Source organism: Chelonia mydas, chromosome 3, assembly GCF_015237465.2.
Source record: "Chelonia mydas isolate rCheMyd1 chromosome 3, rCheMyd1.pri.v2, whole genome shotgun sequence".
NCBI classification, from domain to species: Eukaryota; Metazoa; Chordata; order Testudines; family Cheloniidae; genus Chelonia; species Chelonia mydas.
Genome location: NC_057851.1, coordinates 1,365,044 through 1,386,970, shown reverse-complemented (window position 1 = coordinate 1,386,970; position 21,927 = coordinate 1,365,044). Strand labels below are relative to the sequence as shown.

At 69.8% G+C, this 21,927-nt stretch overlaps 1 protein-coding gene across 1 annotated transcript; it reads left to right on the top strand.

Moving 5' to 3' along the window:
* The first annotated feature begins 770 nt into the window (after positions 1–770).
* LOC122464878 (nascent polypeptide-associated complex subunit alpha, muscle-specific form-like) lies at positions 771–8,845 on the top strand. Its single transcript, XM_043541960.1, has 5 exons — positions 771–1,300; positions 1,378–1,435; positions 1,515–1,616; positions 2,581–3,782; positions 5,312–8,845. The coding sequence occupies exons 1-5, from the start codon at positions 1,186–1,188 to the stop codon at positions 8,059–8,061; spliced, it is 4,227 nt and encodes a 1,408-aa protein (XP_043397895.1). The 5' UTR covers positions 771–1,185; the 3' UTR covers positions 8,062–8,845.
* Positions 8,846–21,927: the final 13,082 nt, after the last annotated feature.

Here is a 21,927-nt window from a genome sequence, read left to right as displayed (position 1 = left end):
TGGAGGCGGGGCCCGGGCTGCATCTGCAGAGCCTGCCTTGGGCCTCGTGTTGTTCTCACACCCCGAGACGGGCTGCAGGGCAGGGGAGAGACAGGAGACGGGGAACCTGTGTGACGAAGTGGGACTGTTCTTAATGTTTCCTCTGAATAGTGTGGGGGTGCCTCAGTTTCCCCTATGCAGTTCTTAAGTATCTAGGGGGTGGGGTAAGGGTGTATGATCATTGCAGCGCCCGAGAGGGCAGGTGTGTGCAGGGGTCTGGACACAGAGAATGGCCGACACCCTGTTTCCTGGCCACTGATGGCCTGGGCCCTTCCCCCCTGCAAGGTAAGAGCTAAAGGGTTGGAGATCAAAGGAATCAGGTGCCCTCCTGGCCTGGGAAAGGAACAAAGCCCAGAGGAGGAGGGGCTGGGGAGAGTTTCAGTTTGGGGCTGGCTGGGACATGGAGTGAAGGGCAGACAGGGTTGTCTGACTCACTGCCCCCCAAAATGGACCCAGCTGAGGGGTCCTGTTCTCTGCACCTACAAGCTCTGTGTTAGACCATGTTCCTGTCGTCTCATAAACCTCTGTTTTACTGGCTGGCTGAGAGGCACGTCTGACTGTGGAGTTGGGGGGCAGGACCCTCTGGCTTCCCCAGGACCCCGCCTGAGCGGACTCGCTGTGGGAAGCGCACGGAGGGGCAGAGGATGCTGAATGCTCCGAGGTCAGACCCAGGAAGGGGGAAGCCGGGTGAGCTGTGTGTCCTGCAGACAGTCTGCTCTCAGAGAGGAGACTTCCCCAGAGTCCTGCCTGGCTTCATGGGGAGCAGGTCCAGAGCATCGCCCCGGGGACTCCGTGACAACCTGCCCTTGCTCACCCTGGGACTCAGTGGGGATTCGAAGCCACGTCACTTGTGTCCTGGATGGGTGCCCGAATTCGCTCTCAGGGCGATGGCCAGGCGCAGCTGGTCGTGATTTTGGGGTGGGCAGCGTAGCCCGGCCATGGCTTCACCCTGTAGGTCCCGTCCCGCCTCCCCTGGGGTCCCTAGAGAAATCAGTGACTTGTCCATGCACAGGCCTGCGTGTGGGGCAGTCTGGGGGGGGGTGGGAGCTGCCTCTGGCAGTGCCCAGCAGCCCCCAGCTCCGGGCCAGCCGGCCAGCGAAGGCCCCAGTGCTGCAGGGGGCCGGCAGCCACAGGACAGAGCTGCCCATGGGCAGGTGTCCTGCCCGTCCTAGCCGAGCCGTGATGGCCACTCGTGTCGTGTGTGCCCAGCAGGCCCAGCGCAGGAGGATGAGGCAGAGGGGCCGCCAGAGAGCACGGCGAGGTGAGCAGCCCCCTTCTCCCCGCACGGCTGCCCGGCAGGCCCCCAGCAGCTCACGGTCTGCTCTGTGTCTCCTCCAGCCCCCTCTGCACTGCAGGAGCAGGGACCCCGGGAGAGAGCGCCGTCCCGAGGGCCCAGGTACACACGAGGGCTGGGGGCAGAGGGGCGGGAGAGGCCCGTCTCGGGGAGCTGACCTGAGCTCGCTCCTTTCCCGCAGCTGCCCGGCCCTGCCCCAGGAGCTGCCCTGGGGCCACGCGCTGCGCACGGTGGAGCGCCTCCTGCAGCACCTTGCCCGGCACCTGGGCGAAGTCGCCAGCCTGTAAGGGGGAGTCCCGCGGGGGGTGGGGGCCTGGCCCCAGAGGGGGGCTGGGGGTGGGGCCCTCTGCCTGCGATGCAGACACAGGCAAGTGGGGCCCATCCTCTGTGGGGCGGGGCCTGGGTCCCCTCGGGGTCCCCTCACGCTCCCTCAGCCCCCCGCTTCACCCCACTGGGCAAACAGCCTCCTGCTCTGGGAGCTGAGCCCCCCATGCCACCCCCCACGGCCGGCACGTGCCCTTCTCGCGCCCAGGGAGGGCAGCACTTGGGTCTGGCCAGACGCCGATTCAGCACTTCACGGAGACCCCCCCGGCCCATGGATCTGCCCCCCTCCCTGCCCCCCGTGGAGCTGGTGCCCCAGCCCAGCCGCAGACGGCACCTTGGGACTACGGACGGGCCCAGTCCCTCCCCATCCCAGATCCCCCTCCCCGCGGGCAGCCCCGTCCTGCCCCACCATTGGCCCCGTCCCGCCATCAGCCCTGCCCCACCCAGATCCCGCTCCCCGCGAGCAGCCCCGTCCTGCCCCACCATCGGCCCCATCCCGCCATCAGCCCTGCCCCACCCAGATCCCCCTCCCTGCGGGCAGCCCCGTCCCGCCCCACCATTGGCCCCGTCCCACCATCGGCCCTGCCCCACCCAGATCACCCTCCCCGCGGGCAGCCCTGTCCTGCCCCACCCTCGGCCCCGTCCCGCCATCGGCCCTGCCCCACCCAGATCCCCCTCCCCGCGGGCAGCCCCGTCCTGCCCCACCATCGGCCCCGTCCCGCCATCAGCCCTGCCCCACCCAGATCCCCCTCCCCGTGGGCAGCCCCGTCCTGCCCCACCCTCGGCCCCGTCCCGCCATCAGCCCTGCCCCACCCAGATCCCCCTCCTCGCGGGCAGCCCCGCCCCACCCCAGCTGCCCTGTGCCATGCCCAGCCTGTGCCATGCACCCCCTCGCTCGCTGTCCGTGTCTCTCTCTCCCACAGGGCGGCCTGGCGGGCTGAGTTCCCCAGTGGTGCCTCCAGCTCTGTGGACTCCTGCCCCTCCTCGCTGGGCAGCTGCCCCTGCTGCTCGGGAAGAGACGCTGCCTGGCACCTGCGGGAGTCCTGGGACACCCTGCCCCTGGCACCCCTGCCGCCTCGCCCATGGCACCCGTTCCCTTGCCCAGGAGCAGCTGGAAACACAACACCTGCTAGCAACCCTCAGCCCCTCCCCAGGCACCCGGCTGCGGGGGCCCGGGGCCATCGGGCGCGGAGGCCGAGGCTGCCCATCCTGGGCCAGGTCACGCCGCGCAGCCTGGAGTTCAGCATGCAGTGTGACCACCTGTGGGGGGCCCCGACGCCCCACAGCGAGTCCCCGGCCCCGCTGGTCCCCAGCGCGCCCACCCTGTGCCCGGGGGCTGGGGGCACCAGGGCAGGCGTCTCCTTCAGCACAAGCAGGGTCTCCTTCCGCAGCGCCGAGGGGCACGAGGAGCTGGAGTGGCATGTTCTGAGGCAGCAGCTCCACCAGGAGCAGAACTGCCTCTGCCCAGCGTCCTACGGCACCCTGCCGCCCCTGAGCCCGCGCAGCCCCGACGCCGGGCCGGCGGGCACGGAACAGGGCTTAGAACCACACCACGGACTCCATGGACTTTCCAAGACCCAGAGAGCTGGTGCCAGCCCCCTGCGTCCCCAGCAGAGCCAGGAGTCCCGTGTGTGCATCCCAGCAGGCTCCCGCTCCCGGGCCGTGCTGGGCCACCTCACCTTGGCCAAGGTGGCCAGGCTGCAGCGCCATCTGGCCAGGAAGAGCTTGGAGTGCCAGCTGGAGGCGCTGCCGCGGCTGGTGAGGTGGTCCCAGAGCCGCGCTGCCCCTGGCCCAAAAGCTGCACTGCCCAGGTCCGTCCGCCCCGGGGCCCAGGCCGGGAAGCCCCGGGGTCCGGCGTTCCCAGCCACGCCGAACGAGTCCGTCCGCAGCCTGGAGTGCAAGACCCTGGCCTCCCTCTGGGGCCTCCCCACACTGCTCACGGAGGCCCTGGCCAAAGGGCCAAGGAAGGAGGATGCTGCTGTGGTGGGCAGCCAGAGGCCGGCAGATGAGGACGGGCAGAGCCAGCAAGAGACACCTTGGCACATCTGGGCCTTCCCCAGCGCCCTCCTGCAGCTGCTGAAAGCCCTCCTGCTGCCAGCGCCGGGCGAGAGGAAGCCCCAGCCCCGTAAGCCTGGGGGGGGGGGGGTGTTCGCTGCTCTGGGCCCTGGCGATGGGTGCGGTGCCCGTGCCCCAGGGCCTTGGCTCCCAGTCACCACTCCACCAGCAGCGCCCTTCGCCCAGCTCAGGCCTTCCTCCTGCTGGGGGACCCTGGCTGCGCCTGGGTGTAGCCCCCTCGGGCTCCCTGCCTGACCCCCAGGGTACCAGGCTGGGGGCACAGGGCACATTTGGGGCCCGTTCAAAGGGCCAGCAGCCCCTTCCGCGGGCAGCAGGGCAGGACCTAGAGCCCTGACGCTGCGGGGCTGGTGAGCCCTGGCACCGGGTCAGCGCCAGGCCTCGGTGCAGGGCTTCGTCCCCCCTCCCTCAAGGCCTGGGACGCGGGGGGCCAATGAGCCTCTGCGGGGATGAGCCTGGGCGGGGAGAGCCCCAGCGCTGCCCCCTCCGCCCGCCAGCGGGCTGTCACTGGTCCTGTCCCGGGCGATGCAGTGAGACGAGCTGCAGGCTGCCCGGGGCGTGGGGCTGGAGCAGGGGCCGCACGGCAGCAGCTCTGCCCCAGGCCCACCCTGGGCGCGGGGAGCCAGGGGGAGCCCCACTGGCGGGTGCGTTACCCGGGTTCCTGGCATCGCCAGCAGATGGCAGCAGCGAGCCACAAGTGCTGCGGGAGGCCGGAGCTCTAATGGGGCTGGGGGGCTCCTGGACCTTTATGGGGGTACCCGGAGCTCTAATGGGGCTGGGGGGCTCCTGGACCTCTATGGGGGTACCCGGAGCTCTAAGGGAGGATGGGAGGCTCCTGGACCTCTATGGGGGTACCTGGAGCTCTAATGGGGCTGGGGGGCTCCTGGACCTTTATGGGGGTACCCGGAGCTCTAATGGGGCTGGGGGGCTCCTGGACCTTTATGGGGGCACCCGGAGCTCTAAGGGAGGATGGGGGGCTCCTGGACCTCTATGGGGGTACCTGGAGCTCTAATGGGGCTGGGGGGCTCCTGGACCTTTATGGGGGCACCCGGAGCTCTAAGGGAGGATGGGGGGCTCCTGGACCTCTATGGGTGTACCCGGAGCTCTAATGGGGCTGGGGGGCTCCTGGACCTTTATGGGGGCACCCGGAGCTCTAAGGGAGGATGGGAGGCTCCTGGACCTCTATGGGGGTACCTGGAGCTCTAATGGGGCTGGGGGGCTCCTGGACCTTTATGGGGGCACCCGGAGCTCTAAGGGAGGATGGGGGGCTCCTGGACCTCTATGGGTGTACCCGGAGCTCTAATGGGGCTGGGGGGCTCCTGGACCTTTATGGGGGTACCCGGAGCTCTAAGGAGGGATGGGGGGCTCCTGGACCTCTATGGGGGTACCTGGAGCTCTAATGGGGCTGGGGGGCTCCTCGACCTTTATGGGGGCACCCGGAGCTCTAAGGGGGGATGGGGGGCTCCTTCAGCTCTAAGGGGGGTACCCGGAGCTTTAAGGGGGCTGGGGGTCTCCTCAAAAGGGGTCGAAGGACAGGGCGTGGGCCCCACGGCCGCTCACCTTCCTCTCCTGTCCCCTCAGGCACTGACGCCGTCCGGCACAGCCAGGAGCCCTGCGTGTGCGCCGTGGCACTGCCCCATGGAGACGCCGGCCGCACCGTGCCCCACGCCCGCGCTGCCCTGGACAGGCTGAGCCCGCAGGCAGCTGCCAGGCTGCAGGCCCACGGGGCGCGGAAGTGTCTGGAGATCAAGGCGGGGGCTTTGCCCACCGTGGTGAGTGCCTCGCAGGAAGCTGCCCCCGTGGGGAAGCCGCCGGCCCTGCCCAAGCTGCTGCACCCGGGCCAGAGACGCCGGCAGCCCCGCCCCAGCACGTGCCCGGCCCTGGAGCCGGAGGCCGCGCAGCGCGTCGAGCTCAACATCCGGCAGAAGGGGCTGCTCTTGCTGTGGGGGCTGCCTGGCCTGTACACGCAGTCCCTGGCCCGGCTGGTCCCCAGCGCCCCCCGCCTGCCCGGCCCCCGCGCTGTGCGGCGACCAGGGCTGGAGCTCGCCGAGCAGGGCACCCCCTTCCTGAGCGCCGCCTCCCGCCGCTGCTTGGACTGGCACATCCGCAGCAAGAAGCTGCAGCACCAGTGGGGCCTGCCCCCCCTCCTGCAGCGCTCCCTGGCAGCCTTCCTGGCCCCGGCACCCCCCCCCAGCGCCCGGCCAGCCAGGCGCCCCAGGGAGGTGGCCATCGGCCCCCAGGAGCTGCCCTTCCTTTGCAGCAGTACCCGGAGGGAACTGGAGTCTCATCTCATCGCCATGCAGGCTCAGCATCGCTGGGGGCTGCCCGGCAGGGTCCAGGCCTCACTGCATCGCTTCATGCCACCTGCCCCGGGCCACGTGCCAGCCAGCCGCCCGCCCACCCCGGGCCACACAGCATCCCGCTGCTCGCCCACCCTGGGACACGCGCCAGCCAGCCGCCCGCCCACCCCGGGCCACGCACCAGCCAGCCGCCCGCCCACCCTGGGCCACGCACCAGCCAGCCGCCCGCCCACCCCGGGCCACACAGCATCCCGCCGCTCGCCCACCCTGGGACACGTGCCAGCCAGCCGCCCACCCACCCCGGGCCACGCACCAGCCAGCCACCCGCCCACCCTGGGCCACGCACCAGCCAGCCGCCCGCCCACCCCGGGCCACACAGCATCCCGCCGCTCGCCCACCCTGGGCCACGCACCAGCCAGCCGCCCACCCACCCCGGGCCACGCACCAGCCAGCCGCCCGCCCACCCCGGGCCACGCACCAGCCAGTTGCCCGCCCACCCTGGGCCACGCACCAGCCAGCCGCCCACCCACCCCAGGCCACACAGCATCCTGCCGCTCGCCCGCCCTGGGCCACGCGCCAGCCAGCCGCCCACCCACCCGAGGTCACGCGCCAGCCAGCCAACCCCCATTCCAGCTCTACTTCAAGAAGGGTGAATGTGCCCACTCCCTGCCGAGGGTGCCCAGCCCGGGGAAGCCAGAGGCCGCACACCCCACCTCCAAGCCTCTCCCCAGGGCAGTGGGCCTGTCGGGACCCAGGGCTGCCGGAGAGGAAGATGGCAGTGTAGTGCAGCCCAGAGGGCAGAGTGGCTCACGGCGCTCCCCATGGCCTGTACAGCCTGGAATCACCTGGGGAGACACCACCCGACCCCACAGCCATGGGGCTGCCCGCAGCCCCCGCAGGCTGGCCCTGCAGCCGGAGCTCTCCGCCATCGCATCCCGCAGCCCCCCCAGGCTGGCCCTGCAGCCGGAGCTCTCCGCCATCGCATCCCGGCGCCGGGTCCCAGGCAGGACGCGGCGCCACCCGAAGAAGCGCGTTGTCCTGAGGACGGACAGTCACCCCAAGTTAGGAGCACGGGGCAGCGAGGGCCCCTCCTGCCCCCCACAAGCCGGACACCCCCAGGGTGCCCCTGCCAGCCCCGAGTGGCTGATCCGCTCCATTGTGAAGTCGCTGGGCACCGAGCGGGCAGCGCGGGACCTGCAGCTGCGGCTGCTGGGCTGGGGCCCGTGGAGCGTGGAGTACCCCGTCTGCCTGCAATGCTGCTGCTGCCTGGAGGGCACCTGCCCCCACCACCCGACGCCCCAGGGCCCCCGCGGCCCCCGCCTCGTTGTCTACCCCCAGCTGCGCCTGGGGCGGGGCCGCAGCCGCCTCCACCTGAGCCTGGGCTTTCTGCTGAGGGTCAAGAGGAAACAAGCCTGTGAGTGGCAGCTGATCTTGGAGCCCCCTGGCAAGGTGGGGCCGGGCAGGGCCTGGGAGGGGGCACCCTGTGGGCAGCCCAGGAGCCAGCGGGGCCCAGGCGGAGCCCTGGGTGTCCAGCACCCCAGGGAGCCGCCTCCCTGCAGGGCGTGCAGCCAGGCCGCCCTGCCAAGCGCCCCACCACGCCCCACCACGCCTCACTCCGGCCTGGGGGCCCAGCGCAGGGCTCCCTCCTGCCAGCTCCACGAGGGGTCTGCCTCTGGCAGCACCACGGAGCCGCCCGGAGCCGCGGCCGCCAGGGCCCGGGAGCCCCCCCGGGACCCGAGGCCACCAAGAGACCAGAGCTGTGTCCGTGCCCCCCCCAGGGCAGTCCCAGGGGCACCAGCGCCCCAGAGCCAGTCCCGGCCAGCAGCACCACAGCGGGGAGCCAGCCCCGCGCCCCCCCTGGCCCAGGTGCCAAGAGACACCGGCCTTAAGAGACTGCTCACGTGTGTCCAGCAGGCCTGGGCCAAGCTGTGGGGCAGAGCCAAGCCCAGAACTTCCCCCCGGAGATCAGGGGGCCCTGTGGTGCAGCCAGCCCCCAGCGGGCGCCCCCACAGCGCTAAGGTCTCCAGCTGATCCAAGCCCTCCCTGGGGAGCAGGGCTGAAATGGGCAGGCGCAGGGGGGAGCTACCAGCTGCCAGGGCACAGGGGGCCAGGCACCCCCCATCCCTCCCATCAACCTGCTCTTCTGTTCTTGAGGCCAATAAACCCAGCTGGACCTGCGCCTGCCTGGCATGACTTGTGCAGAGCTGCCCCGTCTGCACCATGCGTGCCCATCCCCCAGCTCTGCCTGGAGGAGACTCAGGCCCCTGTGTGCCAGGCAGCTTCTGCCCCAGAGCCCCTGTTCCTCGGTTCACACCCCCCTGCCACCGCCCCCAGCTCCCTGCTCCCGGCAGCCAGGGGAGATGGGGAAACCAGCAGTGCCCTCGGGCTGGGGGTCTCTGCTGCATGTATGTCCCAGGGACCGCCGGGTGCAGTGTCCTAATAGCAACCAGGGCTCGTAAGCTCCCAAGAGAGCCCGCAAAGCATCACGCCCGCCGCGGGCAGGGCCAGGCGCCCACCCACCTGGTGCCGGTTCTGCCCAGGGCTGTCTCCCCACCGGCCACCAGGTGGCAGTGCTCCCCTGGCCCGTCCACACCTTGATGGCACCGGGGCCGGGGCAGTGACGCCCACCGCCAGCACCGGGGCATCTGCTCCATTGCCAAGCCTGGCCCCAGTTAGTACCGTCCCGTCGCTGGGGGGCTGGGAGCCAGCTGCCCTGCCCCGCCCCAGAGGGGGCTGCATCCCCACAGTGGGGAGGGGCCCATACAGCTGCCTGGGGGGGTGGGGTGCACCCCGGTGATAGGTGTTGTGCCCCATGCCGTGGGGGCACCTGCGGGACGAAAAGGGCTGGGGGCCCAGGGGTCAGCAGGGAGCTTGCCTGTCTGGCAGGAGGGGGTGACCCGCCATCCCCAGGGGCAGCAGTGAGGGGGGGCGTGCGAGACCTCAGGGGGGGCCTGGCCCCCACCCTGTGCTGAGTCAGCCGCTCATTCCTGCTGCTCCAGCTGGTTCCTCTCATCTTTGCCCTGCCTGGAGCTTGGCCAGGGTGGGGCGTGCGGCTGAGGGCCTGGCGCTGGGAGGTGAGAGGGCAGCCGGGTGGGGGGGGCTGGAGAGCTCTGGATGGGCCAAACCCGGTAGGCAGAAACCATGGGGGGGTTCAGGGCACCCCGCTGACTCCTGCCAGGGAGATGGGTCCAGCTGGCGGTATGGGGTGTCGCCGGGAAGCCCCATTCTAGGGACATTTCACCTGAGCTCTGGGGTCAGAGGCAGGGTAGGTGTGGGGCTGGGGGCCCAGGCAATGCTGGCCCCTGGCGGTGGGCTTTAGGAGGGAACAAGGGCTACGGGTGGGAACTATGGGGAGGGGGCTGGGGCCAGCCTTGCCTGCTCCCCCATGGGGTCACTGCCCGGGGGCTGGTCTCGGGAATGAGCCGGGCTCTGCCTGTGCCAGGCTCATGCCCCTGAGTGCAGCCTAGTGATGCCCCCAACTCGGGCTGGCTCCTGCAAAGCCACAAGGCCCTGGGGGTCAGCACCGGGCAGGCTGCGGGCGGGTGCCCGTGGTGCCTGGCAGGTGAGTGCAGGGCTGTCGCCTGGCCTGGCACCCTGGCCAAAGGGCTGCGACGACACCTGGAGGGAGCCCGGCGCTGCTGGGTGCCCGGGGTGGTGCAGCTGGCAGGACACGGGGGTAAGTGAGATGTGGCTGTACCTGTTCACTGCCAAGCCCCACCGTCACGTTCCTGCCCCCCAGCCCTGCCCCCCTTCCCCACTGCTCTGGGGCAGGTGATTTCTGTGGTGCTGGGTCCGTGGGGCCTGGTGCTTCCTGCCAAGCCCATGTCCCCTGCCGAGTGCCAATCCCGTCCGCCCTGGCATGGGCTGGGGGGCTCAGCAGGGCGGGTGCCAGGCCGCTGTGCAGCCAGGTGTTTCCTCTGCTCCGCATCCAGCCTGCAGCAGGCAGCCGAGGCCAGCACGCCCTGAAGCCACGGGCACCCGGAGCACGGACGTGGCAGGGCTGGAGGGAGGTTAAACGGGACCGACTGCCGCCCTCGGCTCGCGGGGGGGGCTGCCCGTGTGTGCTGGGTGGGGGGAGATGTGCCTGAGTGGGGAAGGGAGCATGGGAGCCAGCCCCCCCCCAGGATGGGGGATGGGTCCTGGGGCTTCTCCAGCCCTGACCCATCCAGCGGGGCCCATGGGCTAGGCATCGTCAGGATTCTGCTGCAAAGTAATGGGGGGCGGGGCAGGGAGAGGAGCTGGTGGGGCTCCGAGGGGGAGGGGTTAGCTCTGGACTCCAGTGTGCCCCCACGCCAGCCTGTGAGCCCAGCCCCCCTCCCCGCCGCCCAGGGCTCCTCCCTTCCCACCAGGCCCTGGCAGTACCCAGCCTGCACCCCCACGAGCCTGGGACTGGACAGCAGCGACCCAGCCAGGAGCGAGGCCCCACACCCTGCACCCCCCCCACTGCTCCTTGCACACCTGCCCCCTCATCACGCACCTGCCCCTGGCTGCTCCTTGCACCCTCCCCTTATTGCACACCTGCTGTAAGGATTCTGGCGGGACCCAACGGAGAGGTGCCGATTCAGGACAAATTGCTTCGAGCAGGGCAGTCCCAGCCCAAGGCTGGGGTTTTTCCACCTCTAAAGCAAACCCAACCAGCCAGAGAGAGAGGACTTCGGTCTCACCCCACTGGCTAACCACAAGTCACACAAGCAATTCCCTCAGACACTCCAGTTTCCCAGTATCCCCACCAGTGCCACTCGTTAGGGGGACAGATGGTGATGGAAACCAATACCCCAGTAAAAGAACAAAGGTTCCCTTGATCCCAAAGGACCAAGCCCCAGACCCAGGTCAATATACAAGTCAGATCTTACCCACAGATCACACTGTTGCCAATCCTTTAGATCTAAAGTCTAAAGGTTTATTCATAAAAGGGAAAAGATAGAGACGAGAGCTAGAGTTGGTGAAATGGAATCACTGACACACAGTCATTGCAAAGTGCTTGGCTCAGGCTTGCAGCAGCGATGGAATAAACGGCAGGTTCAAATCCAGTCTCTGGAGAACATCCCCAGCTGGGAGGGGTCCTTCGGTCCTTGGTTCAAAGCTTCAGGGTAGCCAAGTCCCTCCAGAGTATGAAGCAGGATTGAAGACCAGATGGAGACGAGGCATCAGCCTTTTATAGTCTCCTCCAGGTGTAAGAACCCCTCTGTGTTCTTACTGTGGAAAATTACAGCAAAATGGAGTTTGGAGTCACAGGGGCAAGTCCCGGCACACTTTGCTGGGTCCCCAGGCGTGTCTGCCTTCTCTCAGAGGGTCACTTGTGTCGCTGATGGTCCTTACCGGGCCGTCCAGCAGGCTAGGCAGAGCTGAGGCCAACTTGTCTGGGGCGTCCCCCGGAAGCAGAGCACAAGTTTGAACTACAGACAGGACAGAGCCAATATTCGTAACTTCCACTACGAAATGGTACCCCCATCCAGACAGCACAGTCCTAACCAGCCAACCATCACCTCTCCATAGACCCCTCATTTGACCCCCTTTATACAAGATTTGGTGCCACGACAGGACCTTGGTTGCAACAATGATCTACACGGTCCCAGTTCATGTCAATAATGTCACACCTGCCTCTTCCCACCCAGCCCCTGGCTGCTCCTCACACCCCCCCCCCGACCCCCGCACAGCCGACCCCTGGCCCTGCCACACTGTCATGCTCCTGTCGTATTTAGCAGAGGGAATGTCCCCCCACACCCAACAATGCAGCCACAGCCGGATCCCCCTCCTGCCCAGCTCTGCCGGTGCCCCTCACTCCCGACCCGCAGCCCCCCCGCTATGCCAGCTGTGTCCCCCCCAGCTCTGCCGGTGCCCCTCACTCCCAACCTGCAGCCCCCCCCGCTATGCCAGCTGTGTTCCCCCCAGCACACAGCCCTGCCGGTGCCCCTCACTCCCGACCTGCAGCCCCCCCCGCTATGCCAGCTGTGTCCCCCCCAGCACACAGCCCTGCCGGTGCCCCTCACTCCCGACCCGCAGCCCCCCCGCTATGCCAGCTGTGTCCCCCCAAGCACACAGCCCTGCCGGTGCCCCTCACTCCCAACTCGCAGCCCCCCCCGCTATGCCAGCTGTGTGTCCCCCCCCAGCACACAGCCCTGCCGGTGCCCCTCACTCCCAACCCGCAGCCCCCCCGCTATGCCAGCTGTGTCCCCCCCAGCACACAGCCCTGCCGGTGCCCCTCACTCCCGACCTGCAGCCCCCCTGCTATGCCAGCTGTGTCCCCCCCAGCTCTGGGGGGGGGCGGGGGGCTGGCTAGCTGCTCTGCCCAAGCTGGTCTTAGAAACGCCAGCAGAGGGCAGCGGTGTCCCCCCAACTGCACGTGGGCGCGGTCCCTGCTGCAGGGAGCCCGGTGACTCTGCGGCCTATGGGGGAAGGGGTTCTTGGGGGTCAGGGTCCAGGCCATGGAGGGGGCTGGGGTGGCAGGGACTGGGCTGGCTGGAGACCTCCAGGAATGTTCCTGAGCACCCTCCCCCGCCCCAGGATATGAGCCAACAACGCTGCATGGCCCCTGGGGGGGGCACCCCAGGATGGGGGTCACTGTCCCAGGGAGGGTAGGGCTGTGCCCAGGGTCAGAGCATGACAAAAGAACCCAGGAGTCCGGGCCCTACTGATTCTCCCCCCAGTCAGGTCACAAACTAGCCTAGTCGGAGGTGATGACGCTGATTCTGTTGCATCAACTTGGGGCTCCCCCCACCAAAAATCTCCCCCCTTCTCACCCAGACCCCTCATATGTGCCCATCCCCCACCCCCCAGCCCAGAGCTGGGCACCCCATGCAGCCGCCTCCAGCCACTAGTTCCCAGTGCTGATACCGCCCCCCCCTCCCCCTCCGTGACAGGCACTGGTGTGGGGGGTGGGGTGGGAATGTTTGGGGGGATCCCAGCTGCAGGGAGAGGGTGCGAACCCAGCTACCCCCGCCCAAGTACCTGACCCCCCAACCTGGCTTCGGGGGCACCCAGCACCCACAGGGTTAATGAGAAAAGTACCAGGTCACCCCTCAGGAGCAGCCCGCCTCCCCCACAGCCCCCCCTGCTGGGAACTCCCCCCCCCAGCCAGCCTCCCCCTGCTCCCCACAGTGCCCCCAGCTTGGAGTTCCCCCCACAGCCAGTGCTCCACCCCACTCCCCACAGCACCCACTGCTGGGCGCCGTGGGGCTGGAGCCGTGGGGCTGGAGCTGTGGGGTGCTCCCTGCCGATCTGCCTTCGTGGCTGTGGCCCAAAGGGCCGATTATACAAAGAAAACCGAAGGAACCTGGCCCTTAGCCCAGCTCAGCCCTGGGGGAGGGGAGGGGGCTGCCCTGGGGAGGGGCCCGCGGTGGGACGGGGCAGGGCCCAGGCCTGGCCAGTGGTGCCAACTCTCACGAGGTTGCAGGAGGCCCCTGCTCCGTATGGTTTTCCCTAAAGCCCCAGCTCCCGGAGTCAGGGGCTCTGGGAGATTCCAGGCTTACTGGAAATGTGAGTTTCTCACCCTGGGGAGCTGGAGGAAGCTGCCAAATGGGACCCCAGGGCACCAAACCGCAAGTCCCAGCACCCCCGAGCCAGTGTTTGGCCGTAAGCGCCCGGTCTGGAGGATGAGGCTGACTCCTGGGGTTGGTGACCTGGCGTCAGCCCCTCAGCCCCCGGCAGAGCCGGGATCTGCCCCGGGGGCTGGCAGGTGGGGGGGTCACTTTGCAAGTGGGGCCCCGGAGTCGCTATGTATCACCTGGATCGGAGCCAGTACCCCCTAGTGGGGACAGGCCCTAGGCCCCAATCCCTGCCCCCCTGAGCCAGCCAGTCCCCCCCGGGGCTGGCTGGGAGCCAGCACCCCACCCCCAGCCCCAATGCAGGCCCAGCTGAGCTAGTCCCATCCACGCACCCCCATCATCCCAGCCCTGCCCCACAGTGACCCCATCCGAACTCCCCACCCCCATCATCCCGGAGGTGGGTGGGGGGCTCTGCAGTGGTGACCTGGGTGAGCATCATTTGGTCCAGACCCCTGCCTGGGACCCCCCCACCCAGGCACAACCGGGGGGGATTCCCCCATCCCTGCCCCCCAGTGCCATCCCCCGCTCCCAGAAGGTGCACCCCTCCCCCAGACCTCGCTTTGCCAGAGCAGCCACCCAGGCCCAGCCCCCCCCCCCCGGCCAGCCCCCCTTCCCCTGCCCCCCCCCCGGCCGCAGCCAGAAGCTTTCGCCATAAAAGGGAAGGTGCGCGGCTGGCTCCAGGCGCTGTCAGGGCTAATGGAGACCAGGCCAGGCCCTGCCCCCCTCAGCCAGCAGCAAGGGGCCGCGCCTGGGGCAGGGACAGCACCGTCCAGCCGGGGGCGCCAGGACCCACCACCCCAGGGCCCCACGGCTGAGCCCCTTCGCCACCCCCCCACCCCCATCATCCCAGCCCTGCCCCCCAGTGACCTCCCCACCCCCATAATCCCAGTCCTGCCCCTCAGTGACCCCATCCCCCCACGCCATCATCCCATCCCTGCCCCCCAGCAACCTCCCCACCCCATCCCCCCAGCCCTGCCCCGCAGTGACCCCATCCCCCCACCCCATCATGCCAGCCTTGCCCCCCAGTGACTCCCCCACCCCCATCATCCCAGCCCTGCCCCCCAGTGACCCCCCTGTCACGGAGTCCCCAGGTGATGCTCTGGACCTGCTCCCCATGAAGCCAGGCAGGACTCTGGGGCAGTCTCCTCTCCGGGAGCAGCCTGTCTGCAGGACACACAGCTCCCCCGGCTCCACCTTCCTGGCTCTGACCTCGGAGCATTCAGCCTCCTCTGCCCCTCCGTGCGCTTCCCCCAGCGAGTCCGCTCAGGCGGGGCTCCTGGGGAAGCCAGAGGGTCCTGCCCCCCAACCCCACAGTCAGACGTGACTCTCAGCCAGCCAGTAACACAGAAGGTTTATTAGACGACAGGGACATGGTCTAACACAGAGCTTGTAGGTGCAGAGAACAGGACCCCTCAGCTGGGTCCATTTTGGGGGGCAGTGAGCCAGACAACCACGTGTACCCTTCACTCCATGTCCCAGCCAGCCCCAAACTGAAACTCCCTCCAGCCCCTCCTCCTCTGGGCTTTGTCCCTTTCCCGGGCCAGGAGGGCACCTGATTCCTTTGTTCTCCAACCCTTTAGCTCTCACCTTGCAGGGGGGAAGGGCCCAGGCCATCAGTTGCCAGGAAACAGGGTGTCGGCCATTCTCTGTGTCCAGACCCCTGCACACACCTGCCCTCTCGGGCTCTGCAATGATCATACACCCTTACCCCACCCCCTAGATACTTAAGAACTGCATATGGGAAACTGAGGCACCCCCCACACTATTCAGAGGAAACATTAAGAACAGTCCCACTTCGTCACATCCCCACCCCCATTGTCCCAGCCCTGCCCCCCCCATCATCCCCACCCCCTCCAGGACTTGTGGGGAGCTGACAGGGATGCTCAGGGGGAGCGGTACTACAATGGGGTGAGGGTGAGTGGCCCTGGCTGGGGGGAGCTGCAGAAAAAAGCAGGATCCAGGAGTGACCCTTCCAGCCCCCCAAGGGAAAATGTAGGGAACAGCGGGGGGCTGTGAGAAGTTTGTGGGGGGGGTCACGTGGGGGAGGGGCTGTGCTCTGTAGCTCACCCCCCACCCCCCAGCATAGCCAGCACTTTGCAGCCGGGGGGTGCCACAGGGTCAGGGTTTATGCCCCACATGGTGCAGCGGCTGCCACCTGGGCAGGATTGGGGCTCTCGGTGGGGGTACCCCCGACCCCGGGCGTCGCTGGGAGCCATGCTTGCTGGAGGACACGGCCCGGCCCTGAGCTGCCCAGCACCAGGGGGCCTGGGTCTGGCTGGGCAGGTGACGGGGCCTGGGGCACCAGTGGGGCTGGCGGGAGGTTGGAAATAGGGAGAGCATGTGGGGGTGACTGTGGTAGGGGGCTGCACGAGCAGAGTGGGATCGGGTGGGGTTGGCACAGGGTGCGGTGGGGGCCTGGCGCTGGGTGCGGTGGGGGCCTGGCACTGGGTGCGGTGGGGGCCTGGCGCTGGGTGAGATGGGGGCCTGGCGCTGGGTAGGGTGGGGGCCTGGCGCTGGGTGCGGTGGGGGCCTGGCGCTGGGTAGGGTGGGGGCCTGGGCGCTGGGTGCGGTGGGGGCCTGGCGCTGGGTGCGGTGAGGGCCTGGCGCTGGGTAGGGTGGGGGCCTGGCGCTGGGTGCGGTGGGGGCCTGGCACTGGGTGCGGTGGGGGCCTGGCGCTGGGTGAGATGGGGGCCTGGCGCTAGGTGCGGTGGGGGCCTGGCGCTGGGTGCGGTGGGGGCCTGGCGCTGGGTGAGGTGGGGGCCTGGCGCTGGGTGCGGTGGAGGCCTGGCGCTGGGTAGGGTGGGGGCCTGGCGCTAGGTGAGATGGGGGCATGGCACCGGGTGAGGTGGGGGCCTGGCGCTGGGTGCGGTGGGGGCCTGGCACTGGGTGCGGTGGGGGCATGGCACCGGGTGAGGTGGGGGCCTGGCGCTGGGTGCGGTGGGGGCCTGGCGCTGGGTGAAATGGGGGCCTGGCGCTGGGTAGGGTGGGGGCATGGCACCGGGTGCGGTGGGGGCCTGGCGCTGGGTGCGGTGGGGGCATGGCACCGGGTGAGGTGGGGGCCTGGCGCTGGGTGCGGTGGGGGCGTGGGACCAGCTGGCTCCCTGCCGTGCTGGCATGGTGCCAGGTCACCAGGCATCACTAGCGCTCTGGGCCGACGGGTGTCCGGGCGCGGGGCGCGGGCAGGACCAGCCCAAGGGAGACCCCGGCTGCAGCAGGGAGCTGGGAAGGGGCTGGGCTGATACCAGGCCGGCTCCCCCCAGGACGTGACTCAGACGGCTCTGCCGGGAAACCAGCCGCAGGGAATGTCCCCGTGGACAGAAATTCCCCTGGGAGCCGGTGACGCCCAATCCTGCCCCTCACTCCCGACCCGCAGCCCCCGCTACCCCAGCCCTGGGCCCCCCCCCGGCTCGGCTTGTGCCCCTCACTCCCGACCCGCAGCCCCCGCTACCCCAGCCCTGGGCCCCACGCCTGGCTCGGCTTGTGCCCCTCACTCCCGACCCGCAGCCCCCGCTACCCCAGCCCTGGGCCCCCCCCCCGGCTCGGCTTGTGCCCCTCACTCCCGACCCGCAGCCCCCGCTACCCCAGCCCTGGGCCCCCCCCCGGCTCGGCTTGTGCCCCTCACTCCCGACCCGCAGCCCCCGCTACCCCAGCCCTGGGCCCCCCCCCGGCTCGGCTTGTGCCCCTCACTCCCGACCCGCAGCCCCCGCTACCCCAGCCCTGGGGCCCCCCGGGCTCAGCTTGTGCCCCTCACTCCCGACCCGCAGCCCCCGCTACCCCAGCCCTGGGCCCCCTGCCTGGCTCGGCTTGTGCCCCTCACTCCCGACCCGCAGCCCCCGCTACCCCAGCCCTGGGCCCCCTGCCTGGCTCGGCTTGTGCCCCTCACTCCCAACCCGCAGCCCCCGCTACCCCAGCCCTGGGCCCCCCCCCCGGCTTGGCTTGTGCCCCTCACTCCCGACCCGCAGCCCCCGCTCCCCAGCCCTGGGCCCCCCGCCTGGCTCGGCTTGTGCCCCTCACTCCTGACCCACAGCCCCTGCTACCCCAGCCCTGGGCCCCCCCCCCCGGCTCGGCTTGTGCCCCTCACTCCCGACCCGCAGCCCCTGCTCTCCAAGCCCTGGGCCCCCCCCCAGCTCGGCTTGTGCCCCTCACTCCCGACCCGCAGCCCCCGCTACCCCAGCCCTGGGCCCCCCCCCGGCTCGGCTTGTGCCCCTCACTCCCGACCCGCAGCCCCCGCTCTCCAAGCCCTGGGCCCCCCCCAGCTCGGCTTGTGCCCCTCACTCCCGACCCGCAGCCCCTGCTCTCCAAGCCCTGGGCCCCCCCCCGGCTTGGCTTGTGCCCCTCACTCCCGACCCGCAGCCCCCGCTCCCCAGCCCTGGGCCCCCCGCCTGGCTCGGCTTGTGCCCCTCACTCCTGACCCACAGCCCCTGCTACCCCAGCCCTGGGCCCCCCCCCCGGCTCGGCTTGTGCCCCTCACTCCCGACCCGCAGCCCCCGCTCTCCAAGCCGTCCCCCGGTCACTGTCCCGCCGGCCCCCCCGCCCAGCGCTCAGCCCTGGAGCTGGGCTTGGCGGCCCGCTCGGAGTTGCTATATTTAGCTGTCTCCAAATAGCTGCTTTTGGGTTTTACCGACGTGGCCAGTTCCCCGGGGAGCTGCGAGGCGTGTGAAAGCGCAGCGCGGCTGCAGGCCCTCCCGGCACCTCCCCGACGCAGGAGCCCTCGGAGCCCCCCAGCTAGGCAGCGGGGGGCTCGCAGGGGGGCTGCCCAGATCCCCCAGGGATGGGAGACGAGGCCAGGGCTGTGTTCCAGCCCGGGGGGGGCGCCCTGCACTGCTCCACCCCCCCAGCCATCCAGCCCCAGCCCTTTGCCCCGCATGGGTTGGGAGCCTGGCCCTACCCTGAGCTCCTGGGACCAGACAGGCTGTTCTGAGGGCCCCTCCCCCTGCACCCCACGCTGGGCCGGCCCCTCCCCCCCGCACCCCACGCTGGGCCGGCCCCTCCCCCTGCACCCCAGGCTGGGCCGGCCCCTCCCCCTGCACCCCACGCTGGGCCGGCCCTTCCCCCCCGCACCCCACGCTGGGCCGGCCCCTCCCCCGGCACCCCACGCTGGGCCGGCCCCTCCCCCCCGCACCCCACGCTGGGCCGGCCCCTCCCCCTGCACCCCAGGCTGGGCCGGCCCCTCCCCCTGCACCCCACGCTGGGCCGGCCCTTCCCCCCCGCACCCCACGCTGGGCCGGCCCTTCCCCCGGCACCCCACGCTGGGCCGGCCCCTCCCTCCCGCTCCCCCCACTGGGCCGGCCCTTCCCCCCCCCGCTCCCCACGCTGGGCCGGCCCCTCCCCCTGCACCCCACGCTGGGCCGGCCCTTCCCCCCCGCACCCCACGCTGGGCCGGCCCCTCCCCCTGCACCCCACGCTGGGCCGGCCCCTCCCCCTGCACCCCACGCTGGGCCGGCCCCTCCCCCCCGCACCCCACGCTGGGCCGGCCCCTCCCCCTGCACCCCACGCTGGGCCGGCCCCTCCCCCCCGCACCCCACGCTGGGCCGGCCCCTCCCCCCCGCACCCCAGGCTGGGCCGGCCCCTCCCCCTGCACCCCACGCTGGGCCGGCCCTTCCCCCCCGCACCCCACGCTGGGCCGGCCCCTCCCCCTGCACCCCACGCTGGGCCGGCCCCTCCCCGCCGCACCCCACGCTGGGCCGGCCCCTCCCCCTGCACCCCAGGCTGGGCCGGCCCCTCCCCCCCGCACCCCACGCTGGGCCGGCCCCTCCCCCTGCACCCCACGCTGGGCCGGCCCCTCCCCCCCCGCACCCCACGCTGGGCCGGCCCCTCCCCCTGCACCCCAGGCTGGGCCGGCCCCTCCCCCTGCACCCCACGCTGGGCCGGCCCCTCCCCCTGCACCCCAGGCTGGGCCGGCCCCTCCCCCTGCACCCCAGGCTGGGCCGGCCCCTCCCCCCCGCACCCCACGCTGGGCCGGCCCCTCCCCCTGCACCCCAGGCTGGGCCGGCCCCTCCCCCTGCACCCCACGCTGGGCCGGCCCCTCCCCCTGCACCCCACGCTGGGCCGGCCCTTCCCCCCCGCACCCCACGCTGGGCCGGCCCTTCCCCCGGCACCCCACGCTGGGCCGGCCCCTCCCTCCCGCTCCCCCCACTGGGCCGGCCCTTCCCCCCCCCGCTCCCCAGGCTGGGCCGGCCCCTCCCCCTGCACCCCAGGCTGGGCCGGCCCCTCCCCCTGCACCCCACGCTGGGCCGGCCCCTCCCCCTGCACCCCAGGCTGGGCCGGCCCCTCCCCCTGCACCCCAGGCTGGGCCGGCCCTTCCCCCCCGCACCCCACGCTGGGCCGGCCCCTCACCCCCGCTCCCCATGCCGGGCTGGCCCCTCCCCCTGCAACCGAGGCTGGGCTGGCCCCCTCCCCCTGCACGCCACGCTGGGCTGGCCCTTCCCCCCCCCCCCGCTCCCCACGCTGGGCCAGCCCTTCCCCCCCCCGCACCCCACGCTGGGTCGGCCGCTCCCCCCCACACCCCACGCTGGGCTGGCCCTTCCCCCCCCCGCTCCCCACGCTGGGCCAGCCCTTCCCCCCCCCCCGCACCCCAGGCTGGGCCGGCCCCTCCCCCCTGCTCCCCACGCTGGGCCGGCCCTTCCCCCCCGCACCCCATGCTGGGCCGGCCGCTCCCCCCCACACCCCACGCTGGGCCAGCCCCTCCCCCCCCCGCACCCCACGTTTGGCCGGCCCTTTCTGTAACTCCCAGCCAGGAGCCCATGCGGGAGGGAGTGGGGGAGGGGCACGCTCACTGTTCGCACACACCCAGGTGTGGTTACACCCGGTTACACGCACACGTACACCTAGGACACACACACACACACACACACACACACACCCGGCACACGCAGTGGGGGGTCACAGGGCTCTGTGTGGGCTGTGGCTAGGGACCATGGAGGGGTCCCAGGGGCCCCCCCTGCTGGCTGTCTCCCCAGCGCAGAGCCCCAATGCCTGGTGGGGGCTGGGGGGCCCCTCACTGCAGGCATCTGGGCTGGTAGCGCGAGGGGTCAGAGCCGGGTGGGGGGAGCCTGCCCAGACAAAGGGGCCTTTGTGGGGCTGGAGGTGGCTCTGCCCTGGACCGGCAGGTCCGCCGGGCCGGGACACCCAGGCTGTGTGTGGGCAAAGGAGGCTCTGGGGGTCTGAGCCTGGCCCCATTCCTGGCTGGGGGGACCCAGCTCCTGGGGTGGGGGCAGGTCACAGGATCCAGCCCGGCTGTTGTGAGGCCCTGGGGAGGGGGAAGGGGGGCCCGGCAGGCAGAGGACGGGGGGGCCGTGTGACGGGCAGCACCTGGCACTAAGTGGCAACTCAGGGCGCTGGCTGCACATCGGGGGCACCGGCCCTGCAGGAATCAGACATAGAGCAGGGAACTGATGGGCAGGATCCCCTGGGAGAATAACATGAGGAGGAAAGGAGTCCAGGAGAGCTGGCTGTATTTCAAAGAATCCCTATTGAGGTTACAGGGACAAACCATCCCGATGTGTAGAAAGAACAGTAAATATGGCAGGGGATCAGCTTGGCTTAACGGTGAAATCCTTGCTGATCTTAAACACAAAAAAGAAGCTTACAAGAAGTGGAAGACTGGACAAATGACCAGGGATGAGTATACAAATATTGCTCGGGCACGCAGGAGTGAAATCAGGAAGGCCAAATCCCACCTGGAGTTGCAGCTAGCGAGGGATGTTAAGAGTAACAAGAAGGGTTTCTTCAGGTATGTTGGCAACAAGAAGAAAGTCAAGGAAAGTGTGGGCCCCTTATTGAATGAGGGAGGCAACCTAGTGACAGAGGATGTGGAAAAAGCTAATGTACTCAATGCTTTTTTTGCCTCTGTCTTCACGAACAAGGTCAGCTCCCAGACTACTCCACTGGGCGGCACAGCATGGGGAGGAGGTGACCAGCCCTCTGTGGAGAAAGAAGTGGTTCGGGACTATTTAGAAAAACTGGACGTGCACAAGTCCATGGGGCCGGACGAGTTGCATCCGAGAGCGCTAAAGGAATTGGCGGATGTGATTGCAGAGCCATTGGCCATTGTCTTTGAAAACTCATGGCGATCGGGGGAAGTCCCAGAAGATTGGAAAAAGGCTAATGTAGTGGCCATCTTTAAAAAAGGGAAGAAGGAGGATCCTGGGAACTACAGGCCAGTCAGCCTCACCTCAGTCCCTGGAAAAATCATGGAGCAGGTCCTTAAGGAATCAATTCTGAAGCACTTAGAGGAGAGGAAAGTGATCAGGAACAGTCAGCATGGATTCACCAAGGGAAAGTCATGCCTGACTAACCTAATTGCCTTCTATGATGAGATAACTGGTTCTGTGGATGAAGGGAAAGCAGTGGA